A 14,466-nucleotide genomic window follows, 5' to 3' on the forward strand; every position below is an offset into this window, starting at 1 on the left:
CTAGGCTAGCTATTTGTATTGATACCCAAGGGTACCATCTTCCATCAATTAAAACATGTTTATATTCGATGTTTGTACGAAAAGTGAACCTTACAAGTGGTAGTATATGATCTGAAGACTCTTAATCATTTGACAATGAATGTTGGAATATCCTACAGTCTCTAGTGCTCGAACTTGAAATTTCTAAGAATAACAATCATTTCTTTAACTATTGACGTAGCTTGGTTCGTGCTATTATAAATTTTTAGAATACAATAATCCAATCGTAAACTTACCGGTGATACAATGACATATTTAATCCTTTATTTTTATTTTCGTCCGGTTTACTTTTTGAATAAACCACGGAAATAAACTTATTTTCATCGATGGACAATATTATCCTTGACTATCTAGATAAATAGCTAGCCAAGCCAGTCGTGGGAAGCAAGCACTCAGTGAAACACAGCAAGAAATCATTGATTCAAATTTTAATCCCAGAGCGAAGATGGAATTAGCACCGAGAATGTCATTCCCCAGGTTTATCGTCCTTGAAGCCAGAGACAAGCTTAATTACATGAGCTATACTCGTGGAGGGGACACCGATGGGTATCTCAGGTTCTTCGAAGATCGGATCCAGAACCCATTTGCCAAGTTTGAAGTGGAGTTCTCCACAAACAACAGGGCACTGGCGCATATAAGAAGCTGTCAGAACAACAAATATTGGGAACGAACCAAAAATCTTTCCCTCACCGGAAGCACCAGCAGCCAGTACTGGATTACTGCCACCGCCGGCAAGAAGGAGGAAGATCAATCGAAGGAATCGTGCACGTTGTTCAGGATTATCTCTGTCAACGCGGCTCAGAATTGGGTCCGAATACAGCATGTCCAATCGGGATGCTATTTATGCTTATGGAGGTGGAATAATCCGAGACACACTCGTTCTGTGTTGGCGAACTACAGGGTTTTTGATGGACAAAGCGCTGATATCTTCACAATTATTGATTGGAAATCGTTATTGTTCCTGCCTAGGTACCTCGCCTTCAAAGGCGATAACGAACAGTATCTGTGTGTTCGTTATTTAAACAAGGGCCGCTACCCGTTTTTGCAGTTTATAACCGATGACATCGGTGATCCAACCGTGCCATGCGAGGTTTTTCCTACCAACGACGGAAGCATCCGGTTCAAGCAAATTTCTAACCAAAACTATTGGAGGCGTAGCCCAAATTGGATCTGGGCAGATTCTAATGACACCAGCACCAACAACAGGGACACCTTGTTTCGCCCCGTCAAAGTTGATGAACAGACCATAGGTCTTATCAACTTGGGCAACAATCGTTTCTGCAAAAGACTCACAGCCGAAAACAATACAAGCTGCCTAAATGCAGCAGTCACCACTCTTACAAGAGAAGCCCAGCTAAAGGTGGAAGAGGCTGTGTTGACGAGACAAATTTACGGTGTCCGATACAATCTCGATAATGCCAGGGTCTACGACGAACAACTCCTCAGCTTAGATGAGAATACTTCTATCAACGGGACCCAAGAACCCTCCACTTTAGACGTGACGCTCTCTTATACAGAGACCAGGACTAGTTCTTGGAACACTACTATTTCACTAAAGTTAGGTGTGACATCCACAATGGAGTTCAAGCTTCCACTCATATTTGAGGGGAAAATTGAACTATCCAGTGAATTTCAATCAAGTATCAAGTGGGGAAATACAGCCGAGGCGACCACACTTGTAGAAGTTGTTAACAAAGTTACTGTGCCTCCTATGACTAAGGCGACGGTCTCTGCGTGGGCAACAAACGGTAAGTGCGATGTCCCGTTCACTTATCTGCAGAGGGACACTCTTTTCGATGGGACCACCGTCTTATCTGAAGTTCAAGGCGGCGTTTTCACCGGTTCCAATTACTACAACATCAACTTTGTGACCAAAAACGAGAAGCTGAGGCAGTGAGTCAAGGAATGTGTCTGCGAGTAAAATAAAATCATGTTTCATCTAATGAAAGCATGCTGCATTTACGCTTTTTTTTAACTTAAATTGCAAGTAATAAATGGTGCCTGCATAGCCTAGTGGCATCATATCTCATGTTCTTGAATGTCAGAATATATAAATCATGTGTGCTCGTCACTTTGTTTAGGGAAATCAAAATATTATCTGTTATAATTCATGACGTGTTGGTCTACTGTCCATACTTCGATCGTTGATATTTGGGTCCAAACATGTTAATGTAACTTGATTAAAGGAAGTCTTGCTCACCCTTGAGGTCCTACGTTTGAGCAGTTGTGTCTGCAAAGTGTACGTACCTATATCAACAGTTAATAAAAATTATGAGATATTACATTATAATCACACCAAACTATCCATAAAGAAAAAAACATTATATCAGACAATTCAAGAGTTTTAAAAAAATAGAATATGAAATAATGTTTTTTAATTATTTTATTTAAAAAATTTATAAAAGTATCATGATAAAAATATTTAGGGTAAAGTATATAAATAGTCTTCGAACTTTTAGGGCGCTTGCATTTTTGTCACCCAACTTTTGAAACTTGCAATACAGTCATTGATGTTTTAGTTCGTTTTCAGTAAGGTCCCTACATTTACCTCCTGTTAGTTTTTGCAGGTGTGGCACTAACTCCCCAATTCTTCTTCTTCTTTCTTTTTCTTCTTATTCTTGTTAGGCTGTTGGGACCAAACAGCAACATCATATCTAACATCAATTGAAACTTACAGCATTAACCAAAATATATTTATCTGAAAAATTAACATCAATTACACACTTAATGAAAAATTGATCTGATTATCACCAATCAATAGGTGATTATAAGTGGTAATGTCTGTTCTAAAGAATTTCAATCATTTGACTGACTGTTTTAATACCCTGCATTTATAGTTGTCAAGGGATAACTACCATCCCTTGACAAAGAGCAGCAGCTGCTGTAAGAGAAAACCCTGCCGGAACTGAGTAAAAGGACCGGTGAGTTGAGCTTTTTTTTTTTTGAATTATAATGGAGGCCTAGTTACATAGGCTTACAACAAGGGGGTTCATACTGGTCTCTTTCTAAAGGATCGACGATATTAGCGGGGGGGGGGAGAATTATAGATGACAGTAGAACTAGAAGAAGTTCTAGCAAGCTTTGCTAGTGGATCGGCAGGTTGATTCCCTTCTCTTGGGGTCCACTGAAAATCCACAGCCCGGCTACGACGACAGAGATCAGCAACTGCTTGAACGAGAGAGAGAGAGAGCTGGAAATCGTATCTGGACTCTGAAGCAAGCTGATTGCTGGAGCACAGTCCGATTGAATTTGAATAATCTCGAAACCATTAGACCAGGCTAGGGTCATTCCAGTGAAGATGGCCCAAAGCTCTGCCTGAAAAGCATTAACAGTGCCAATTCCTTTGCTGAAGCCAAGAAGCCAGTTGCCGTCCTTGTCTCGGATAAGCCCTCCTATGGAGCTAATGCCCGTGTTCACGGAAGTAGCACCATCAACGTTCAAGCAATAGCACCCAACATCAGGACCTTTCCATTGAATCTTTTTTAGCAAAGGAGTGATAGCATTCGAGGAACTGTTGTTGCTATAGAAACGAGCCCAAGTTAAACTTTTTTGCAGCAACTCTCTGTCTGACAGATTGGAGCTATTGAAAACCCAATCACTGCGATTTTTCCAAACATGGCAGCTGTTGCTGGAAAATAAAATATTCCAAGGGAAATCGCTTTCAACAAATGGAAAATGAGAAGTTGAATTCCAGTGAAACCATTCACTAAGATTCATGGAGAAGAAAGATCCAAGAGTAGAAGTAGGAACCATCATCTCCCAAAGGTGCCGAATGCAGGGACAGTCCCTTAAAACGTGTAGAATAGACTCAGCGCCAGAAGCACAGAGGGGACAAGCAGTTTGATCGGAGAACAACCGTTTACACCGCTCGTGATTCATCATTAGTTTTCCTCTAATAGACAGCCAGATAAACACTCGAAGTCCTTGTGGGATTCTCATGCGCCAAACGACCATCCAAATGGGTAATTTTGGATCCCAAGCATTACCCATTAATTGAAAACAAGCAGATTTCAGATTAAAATCATGAGTCGGGGTCCACCTCCAGATGCACGAGTCAGGTGTAGCGGGATTATCCGGACATTTGATACCAATAACATGTTGAATGGCGTCATCAGTAAACACTTTTGACAGATCCTCAATATTCCAATGACTGTTGGGGTGAATAAATTCACCAAAAGAGCAAGGAGGAAGATCCCCATGCTGCGAGCGGGCATAAGGTCGAAGAGGACCCAAAGTTGGAATCTAGGTGTCGTCAAGGAAATTGATAATGTTACCATTGTCAAGAGACCAGGCAATGTTAGATTTCAAAGTGTTCTATTGCGAAGCTATGGCTCGCCAAAGAGGAGTACAAGAGCCAGCATCAAGGAGGAAGACGAATCCAAGGAGTCATGCACGTTGTTCAAGTTTGCCCCGGATTGTTCATGTGCAATCAGGATGCTATTTATGCCTATGAGGGTTCGCTAATCCGACATACGACTCCATCGTGTTGGCAAACTACCGAATTTATGATCATCAAGGCTGTGATATCTTCCAACTTATTGAATGGAATTAATTGTTGCTTCTGTTGAGGCCATGTTTCCTTGAAGGAAGAATGTACTTATGTTTTCTTATAATTAATAAATGCCCATGCATAGACTAGTGGAATTATTATTGGAAACGTGAATGGACACTCGATATTATTACGAACTAAAATACGAATCCAACACAAACACTAGTTGAGGCTGGTTTACAAACACTATCAATATAGCTTTATCAATATAGCTTTGCTAAGCTTCACTCTTACTCCCGTTTTCTCTTTTTTTTTCACTCACATTTCATGCTTCATTTTAACTCTAATTTTAACTACTAGTGGCGGATATACGTGTTGATCCTGAAATCTGAATTTCTTTATGTTAATTGTTCATTTTACTAATGGTACCTGTCTGAAAATTTTATTTGTGATCGCCACATAAAAGAAATTATTATAAAGTAAATCAAGATAGAACAACCATTATCATAAAATATAAAAATTGGGATGCTTTGAATTCCTGAACTGTGGGCTGAGACATGAAAAACAAAACAAAAATGACCCATCTATACAACTCTTAATGACCTAAAATTTAAACTACAACACATAGACTACCTCGCCTGATCTGATTGTATACAACAAGAAACTGAAAGAAAATGTGTATATATTCTGTCAATGTGTTCCTAATTGGTCCCTTTAAATAAAAAGATCATCTATGACATTCATTGTTGCCTTGCCGATACCTTTACAACACTCGTCCAACGATCGATCTGTGCTATTGTGGGGGAAACCATTCATATATTACATACAAAATTAAAATCATATAAGTTCATACTCATTATAAAAATAAAATGTAACATACATGCCCCCTAATTACACTTGTATTGTACTCTTCATCTCAAGCCAAAGGAACTCCCATTACAGATGCCAATAGATACGTCGGATCAATTCTTTTAACCTGAAATAGAGAGTAAAAGAGTCAGCTTTGGGAAGCTCAGTAATACAGAACTACCAAGTGATGCTGAAGGACATGCATATAATAGGAAAGAATAAAAATTTCCTTATCAATTCATACGTCTACATGTTTTCGGGGTGAGCTGTGGTTTCACTGATATTTCTTTGAGTAAAATACATGAAGATTTCATTTCGGATGAAACATTCAGAGGACCAAGTTTTCAGGAGATCGGAATAGGATGTCTAGTGTGTTCCAACAAAACAGAGTAATGTATATAGATCTTTTAAAAATGTTAGTGGTTTAAAACATATTTTAAAATCACAATAATACCCTCCAATCGAACACCTTTATGCAGTTTCCCTAGAACTACATCCATAAGGACTTACCCTAAGTACACAGCAAATGAGCCACCCTAAGGGAATACCTTGGGGCCTATGGGCCTACCCAAGGGTCTCCTTAGGTCCGTAAAGAATTAACAGCTTGATCAGAGCTGAACCTCCATACTCCATAATCCTACCCATACAATATCCAGTAGAAATCATATTTAACAGTAAACGATAATATCATGATCGTGATCCAGTAAAATCTCATAAGAGTGACAATGGAATAAACATATATCTTCCATCCACCCGTACACCATATGCAGTCCCATGATTTACCCAAGGGAGTGCCTTGGGGCTTGAGAGTCTGCCCAAGAAAGTTTCTCGGGGCCTCAGAGCCTACCCAAGGGTCACCTTAGGTCCGTAAGGAGTTACCAACTTGATAAGAGCTAAACCTCCATACTCCAGCCTAACAAGATAATGTCCCAATAAAACAGTTCAAGTAGTAACCAGTAGATCATATGATCCATGAATCAGGAATGATTATATTTTCCAATGAAAATGGTAATCAGAGAACACATACCATGTAGCCATGGTTCATAAGCCAATAAATCATAAATTTTGGTGAAACACAATTGAAAATAGATAAAACAATCATGTAGTACATAGGGAACACACTAGAGGATCCAGTTATTTTCCGAAGGTACTTAGCAATTATCAAGTGGGGACCAGGAGACTTCTATAATTTAATAGGATTTCATAATCAAGATCCCTATAAAATAGGGGTTTGATAGCTAACAGAGTCATCAGTCATTCAGGAAGTGATTTATCAAGATCATATAATATTCAAATATTTTTCGGAGGCTCTAAACAACCAGTAAGGTACTCATAATCTTTTGCATCAGAGTTACTTAAGATTTCAAATATGATATGAGTGATTCCATTATTTGGAAAATCAAGGGCATTTTGGACATTTGGTTCTTGGAGAATTATTAGTAATTTGATCTAATAAGGGTGAAATGATGATTCATGGTATTTAAGATTCATGTCAATTATCAGGATATCGAGTTAACTCGAACTAAACAAATCACATCACTATGATACCTATCAACTGGTCAAATCAATGCACTTCAAAGGTATTCACACTTTAACATTGACAACTCTTGTCGAACTGATCATCTTTAGAATCATCGTTGTATGGATCTTAGGGATACAAACATATATTCCAATGGTATTTATTTTATTTCTATATTGCAACGATATCAAGAAATGTCGACGTGCTCGATTTGTGGTTCAAAACCCTTATGGGCGGTACAACATATAGGTTCATCAACATTTCCAAACTTATCTAAGTCATTCATTTAATTCTAGGTCTTTGAGGGTACTTAGTTCATTTAGTAGTTAAATCTATCTTTGTCACTTCGAAGTTCCAGAGTAATTCATTTGTTTCCATAATTCGCGCATACAGTACTTCCATTAAGTTCACCTTGGTCATATAATATAGTTATTTAGAGAAATTCAAACGTGTAAAGTACCATCGGTAATTTAGTCTTCGGGTGTTTGCTCAAGAAAGAGAAATTCTAGGTCATTTTGCTATTCAAGGTTGATTTATTCATTTAAGAGCTTAAGGGTATTTAGTTATTCTAGAGCTTGGACGTACTTCGGGTCATTTTACACTTCAGGGGCATTTCAAATAGATCAAGAATTTAATCGGTGATTCCAAGGTTCAAGTGGATCAAAATATGAGTTCTCATGTCGTCCCCATTATCATAGCCATCCATAATCCTTTTTTTACACTTTAAGGGTATTATCGTCATTTCATTCAATTCTGTTAGTGACATTACTTCTGATAAATTAGCTTCAAGTGTTTATTCAAGAATCAGAGTTTATAGGCCTTGTGCTTTCTCTGAGGTTTAAAACTGATTATAAGATATTTTCCAAATAAATTAGGGTTAACAGGTGGGTCATAGATTTTATCGAGTAAAAAAACAAATTCTCGGGGTAATTCCACTATCATGATCAATATATACAATTTTTACATCTTAAGGGTATTTTCATATTTTCTTAATGAATTATTCTTCGCATTTAACCTTTAAAGAAATTAGTCAGAATTTTGGATTCTGAGATCGATTTATTACTACATAATCCATGAACTTAGAATTATTTTAGATCTGTCTACCAATTTCTTTTGCGATCAATTTGAGTCTTGTACAGTGTTATGCCTTTATTCCATATTCATTTTAAGTCAAATGATAATTAAATACACCAAATTGACCAATCATTTTCATTCATGCATTTACCAATTATCAATGTGTTCCGAAAAGTATACAAAAGGTAGTAGAGTATTATCTCGATTAACGAGCTATATCGATCGACCATTTAAACTACATTCGATCGCTCTCAAACTTTAATTTCACATCCCATAATGTCTCGGATACATAGCAAACAAATTTACTTCAGAAAATGAACAAAATAGAAAAACTAAATTTGATTTTGAAGATAAAACACTGAAAAATGGCTTACCGAGTGCGAATTTGGCAAAATGGACATCGAATTCAGACTCATAACGTCAAAAAATGTAAAATATGACTTTTCAGAAATTTTAACTTTTTCGGTCAAAGTTAACGGTCAACGATCAGATCGGTCAAAGTCAACGGTCAACAGTCAAACTGGTCAAAGTCAATGGTCAATGAGTCAGGTCAAAGTCATCGGGTCGGGTTGGATTGACTCGATTCGGGTCTAACATACCAGGTTCAGATCGAGTTGGCTGGTTCAGGCCGATCCAGACCGACTAGACCGGTTGTAAAAGGTTTCCAGAGCAGATAAAGAAACCCATGTACACGAGGAGGCGCGTGGCAACGACGACGGGCTCGGGATGGTCGGTCGATTACTCCACTAGTAGCTACACACCATTTCCAACAAAATTAAACCAAAAACATCAACCCAACCAACCCAAAATAACTGGAAACATCCGGGACTTACCCACGCCGACAATGGAGGGAAATCGGCAGCGACACAGTGACTCTTTGGTTGGGCCTTGACCAGAAAGATGCGAAGAGTCTAGCTGAGGTGGCGGTGAGGTGAGCCAATGTTTGAGATGACCAAAATTTATGAAAACCGAGGCGATGGGGGATTTTTGGTGATGTTTTGGCAGGCTTTCCACAGAAAACCACGACTACTTCTAACGATCTGGTGGGTGGGTTTTGATCGGGCTTTAATGGTCCTTCGCCTAGGTGTCGGTGTCGCTCACCGACGAGCGGAGACAGAGGAGTAGTGAGGGGTTTCGAACGACTGTTATCTCAAAATTGGACAAAAGGTGGTCGATTTCAGTGAGCAAACAGACGGGGTCGGGCAGCGGGAGGTTGTCGGTTCGTTTGGTGGTGTCAGAGCACCACAACGTCTGCCGGAGCGGGCAAATCGGTTGTCACAAGCTTGAGGACATAGTTTGTTTAGGACAGGTTTGGGTTTTTTGAGAAATTTTGGGGTTTGATTCCCATTTTTTTAGATTAAAAATTCCAACCATAAAACATAAAAAAAAAATATTTTTTACCCAAACCCATCAGCTACAGTAACTTAGCCTAGATGGTAAGGGCTATGGGAAGGTTCGAGAGGGCATGTGTTCAAAACCCCTGAACCACTCCATTTGATTTTATTTTCTTTTACCATTCAAGGAAAAGGGTAAAATCAAGGTTCAAGTCCCTAAACTTTCTTGGAAACATAAGTAATAACCTATTATTTCAAAATTTCATAATTTAGTCATCAAATTAACTTACTTTATCCATTAATTAACCTCAATATTTTTGGGGTGTGACACTCACATTGCCATCACCATCATCACCGATGACTAAACCATGACCCTTCGATTCATACTCACCATTCATCATTCATCCCAAATCATGAGAAGACTATTCGAACATCAATCCCTGATCTCTGTAGTTAGTCGTTGGTGATCGTCACCGTCGGTACCAGTAGGAGCATCACCCCATTTCGACCAAAACCCCTCTAGCCACTTACTGAGACTCCCTCTGCTCGCCTTGAAATGGGCCCCGAATGCTATGGCTTCATACTTTTCACTGCACCTTTTTTTCTTCATTTTGCAAACATTTTCCACTGATGAATAAAATATAAGCCAAAGGAAGAGGTAGGGAACCACCATCATTCAACCATTTTTTCATAATTGTATTGACGAAACTGTTAGTTCCTAGGAACAACCGAAATAAGGCAAGAGAAGGGTGAATTGGCCTTTTGAAAAATTTTGTGGAAGCAACCAAAAAATAGAAAAGTTTGCACAATGATTTAGAGTGGTCGACTTCTAAATCAAGTTTACATCCACTACCTTAGCATCCACACTAAGGATTTCTCAAATCCACTAGATTTGTTTATCTTTAAGGATAAGGTGTAATATTACGAACACTTCAAGGTGTATACCCTAAAACCTTGCAAACACACTCTCCCAAATAGTAAATACAAATAAAGCAAACAAAAAAAAACCTCACAAGGAAAATATGTTTGCCAAATTAAGCGATCAGCCAATACAAACTTGAGCAAAATAAACAATGTAGCTCACAAGTGTGTTTACAATAAAGAATTTGACAAATTAAGCACAAAGGAATACTTTGATGTTGGTAGGTTGGTTTAATATGGTTCTTGTTTACCTTGAGATGCTTTGACCCTCAATTTATACCTTATCCATCAATTTTATCCGTTGGGGATCACTATAGCCATTACCTACAACCAAAATCATCATTTGATGCATAAGGGATCGATGGAGAATCTAAATGTCGCACGGAATTATCAAAGTGACTACTTTTTAAAAAAATATATAATTTAGAAAATAAAATATATATAATCATTAGATGTAACATAAATAAGTATAATTTAAATTTATAAATGGCTTAATGTAAAAAATAAGTGCTTATAGTACACCCAAAGTTAACTTATGATGGTCGGTAGTGGGTTGAGGTGAGTGTGGTTTGCCGAATAGTGAGTGTTTAGAGTTCTTGATTAATAAAAAATCCAAAAAATTAAGTAGTATATAAAAACATATATGAATTTATATTTCTTGCATTGAAAAAAAAGGTGAAAGATTCGTAAATGCATGCGTCCAAAAGTAAACCTGATTTTTCTTCCCTTTACTCACTCACGACAGGCAATTTTGGACCACATTCTACATTCTTTAAGATAAGAATTATAATTTTTTTAGGGAATTAAAATAAAATGTTGTGTAACATTAGATTATAAGTTTGTAATTTCTTAAGGGTTTATGATATATATATATATATAGAAACATGTATATAGTTAAGTAGTATATAGTTAAGTTTGTAATTTCTCCACTAGTAGCTACACACCATTTCCAACCAAAATTAAACCAAAAAATCAACCCAACCAAGCCAAAATAACCGGAAACATCCGGGATTTACCCACACCGACGATGGAGGGAAATCGACAGCGACACAGTGACTCTTTGGTTGGGCCTTGACCGGGAAGAAGCGGAGAGTCTAGCTAAGATGGTGGTGAGGCAAGCCAATGGCCGAGATGACCGAAATTCATGAAAAACCGAGGCGATAGGGGGATTTTCGTTGATACTTTGGCAGGCTTTCCACAACAAACCATGGCTACTTCAAACGATATGGTGGGTGGGTTTTGATCAGGCTTCGATGGTGCTTCACCTGGGGGGTCGGTGTCGCTCACTGATGAGCGGGGACAGAGGAGAAGTGAGGGGTTTCAAACGAATTTTATCTCAAAACAAGCCAAATGGTGGCCAATTTTGGTGAGCAAATATACATGGTTGGGTTGCGGGAGCCTGTAGGTTCGTTTGGAGGTGTCGAAGCACCACAATAGCGACCGAAGCGAAAATCGGCTGTCACATGCTTGAAGATAAGGTTTGTTTAGGACGGGTTTGGGTTTTGTGAGAACTTTTACGGTTTAATTCCCATTTTTGGAGATTAAAAATCCCAACCATAAAACTTAACAAAAATATTTTTGCCCAAACCCATGAGTTGTAGTAACTTAGCTTATATGGTAAAGGCTAAGGGGAAGGTTCAAGAGGGCACGGGTTCAGAACCTCTGAACCACTCCATTTGATTTTATTTTCTTTTACCAGTCAAGGGAAAAGAGTAAAATCAGGGTTCATGTCCCTAAACTTTCTTGGAAACCTAAATAATAACCTATTATTTCAAAATTTCGTAATTTAGTCCTCAAATTAACTTACTTTAATCCATTAATTAACCTCAATATTTTTTGGGTGTGACACTTACACTGCCATCACCATCGTCACCGACGACTAAATCCTGACCCTCGATTCATACTCACCATTCATCATTCATCCCAAATCATGATAAGATTATTCGAACACCTATCCCTGATCTCTGTATTTAGTCGTTAGTGACCGTCACCGTCGATACTAGTAGGAGCATCGCCACATTTCGACCAAAACCCCACTAGCCACTTACCGAGACTCCATCTGCTTACTGTGGAATGGGCCCTGAATGCTATGGCTTCATACTTTTCACTGCACCTTTTTTTTCTTAATTTTGCAAAAATTTTCTACTGATGAATAAAATATGGGCCAAAGGAATAGGTAGGGCACCGCCATCATTCAACCATTTTTTTCATAATTGTATTGACGAAACTGTTAGCTCCTATGAACAACCGAAATAAGACAAGAAAAGGGTGAATTGGCCTTTTGAAAAATTTTGTGGAAGCAACCAAAAAATAGAAAAATTTGCACAATGAATTAGAGTGGTTCGACTTCTAAATCAAGTCTACATCCACCACCTTAGCATCCACACTAAGGATTTCTCAAATCCACTAGATTTGTTTATCTTTGAAGACAAGGTGTAACATTACAAACACTTAAAGGTGTATACCCTAAAATCTTGAATACACTCTCTCTCAAATAGTAAATACAAATAAAGCAAACAAAGAGAAAACCTCACAAGGCAAATATGTTTGCACAAATTAAGCACTCACCCAATACAAACTTGAGCAAAATAAACAATGAAGCTCACAAGTGTGTTTACAACAAAGAATTTGACAAATTAATTACAAAGGAATACTTTGATGTTGGTAGGTTGGTTTAATATGGTTCTTGTTTACCTTGGGATGCTTTGAACTTCAATTTATACCTTCTCCATCAATTCTAGGCGTTGGGGATCACTATAGCCATTACCTACAACCAAAAACATCATTTGATGCATAAGGGATCGATGGAGAATCTGAGTGTCGCACGGAATTATCAAAGTGACTATTTTAAAAAAAATATCATTTAGAAAATAAAATATATATAATCATTTGATGTAACATAAATAAGTATAATTTAAATTTATAAAAGGTTTAATGTAAAAATAAGTGCTTATAGTACACCCAAAGTTAATTTTATGTGCCTAAAGAATTTTACATTAAAAATAGGTGTCTAATGTTTCCAACATTACAATTTTAGGTGTTTGCACTGTAACAATCGTTAAAAAACTGTTATTTGACACGTATCATGTTTGTATTTGTTTTGGATTTTTTATTTAAAAGATAAAATTATTATTATTTTAAAAACCTTAAATGTTTCACAAATATCAGAAAGACCCCTAATATTCTTAAACCTCAACTAATCAACACCTTCACCGGAAGCCATTGTCGTTGTCGTTGTCGTCAACGCCATACCCGCCGCTATCGTCGAAACTTCCTCAATAGTTGTGTATTTGTTATCCCCGACGGTGGGATTACTTAAACGGCATGGCACACATTAAGCACTAGTGAGGTGGATTTCATTGACGATGGCAACTTATGATGGTCGGTAGTGGGTTGAGGTGAGTGTGGTTTGCTGAATAGTGAGTCTTTAGAGTAAATACTACCCCTGATAACGTTCTAGATTAATAAAAAAATCCACAAAATTAAGTAGTATATAAAAACATATATGAATTTATATTTCTTGCATTGAAAAAAAGGTGAAAGATTCGTAAATGCATGCGTCCAAAAGTAAACCTGATTTTTCTTCCCTTTACTCACTCACGACATGCAATTTTGGACCACATTCTACATTCTTTAAGATAAGAATTATAATTCTTTTAGGGAATTAAGATAAAACACTGAAAAACGGTTTATCGAGTGTGAATTTGGCAAAACGGACTTCGGATTCGGAATCAGAACGTCGAAAAATATAGAATATGACTTTTTAGAAAACTTAATTTTTTGGTCAAAGTCAACGGTCAGACCGGTCAAAGACAATGGTTAACAGTCATATTGGTCAAAGTCAACGGTCAGACCGGTCAAAGTAAACAGTCAACAGGTCAAGTCAAAGTCAATGGGTTGGGTTGGATTGACTCGGTTCAGGTCAAACAGACCCGGTTCAGACCGAGTTGGTTGGTTCAGGCCAATTCAGATCGATTGGACTGGTTCTAGAAGGTTTCCAGAGCAGAGAAAGAAGCCCACGTGCACAAGGAAGCGCGCGGCGACGGGCTGGTGATGGTCGGTCGATTTCTCCACTAGTAGCTACACACCATTTCCAACCAAAATTAAACCAAAAAATCAACCCAACCAAGCCAAAATAACCAGAAACATCATGGACTTACCCACACCGACGATGGAGGGAAATCGACAGCGACACAGTGACTCTTTGGTTGGGCCTTGACCGGAAAGATGCGGAGAGTCTA

The 14,466-nt window shown here is 38.0% G+C and overlaps 2 protein-coding genes across 2 annotated transcripts in view; both read left to right on the top strand.

The window, feature by feature from the left end:
* The window catches only part of LOC120115123, a 65,628-nt gene extending 60,947 nt beyond the window's left edge, over nucleotides 1–4,681 (top strand). Inside the window, exon 5 of the mRNA XM_039135884.1 lies at nucleotides 4,611–4,681. The gene's annotated coding sequence lies outside the window, so the exon portion shown is untranslated. The remainder of the gene's footprint in view (nucleotides 1–4,610) is intronic.
* Nucleotides 485–1,936, top strand: LOC120115181. Its single transcript, XM_039135951.1, has one exon. It carries the CDS (start codon nucleotides 485–487, stop codon nucleotides 1,934–1,936), a length of 1,452 nt encoding a protein of 483 aa, XP_038991882.1.
* Nucleotides 4,682–14,466: the final 9,785 nt, after the last annotated feature.

Source organism: Hibiscus syriacus, unplaced genomic scaffold (assembly GCF_006381635.1).
Source record: "Hibiscus syriacus cultivar Baekdansim isolate YM2019G1 unplaced genomic scaffold, ASM638163v2 tig00110258_pilon, whole genome shotgun sequence".
Lineage (NCBI taxonomy): Eukaryota > Viridiplantae > Streptophyta > Magnoliopsida > Malvales > Malvaceae > Hibiscus > Hibiscus syriacus.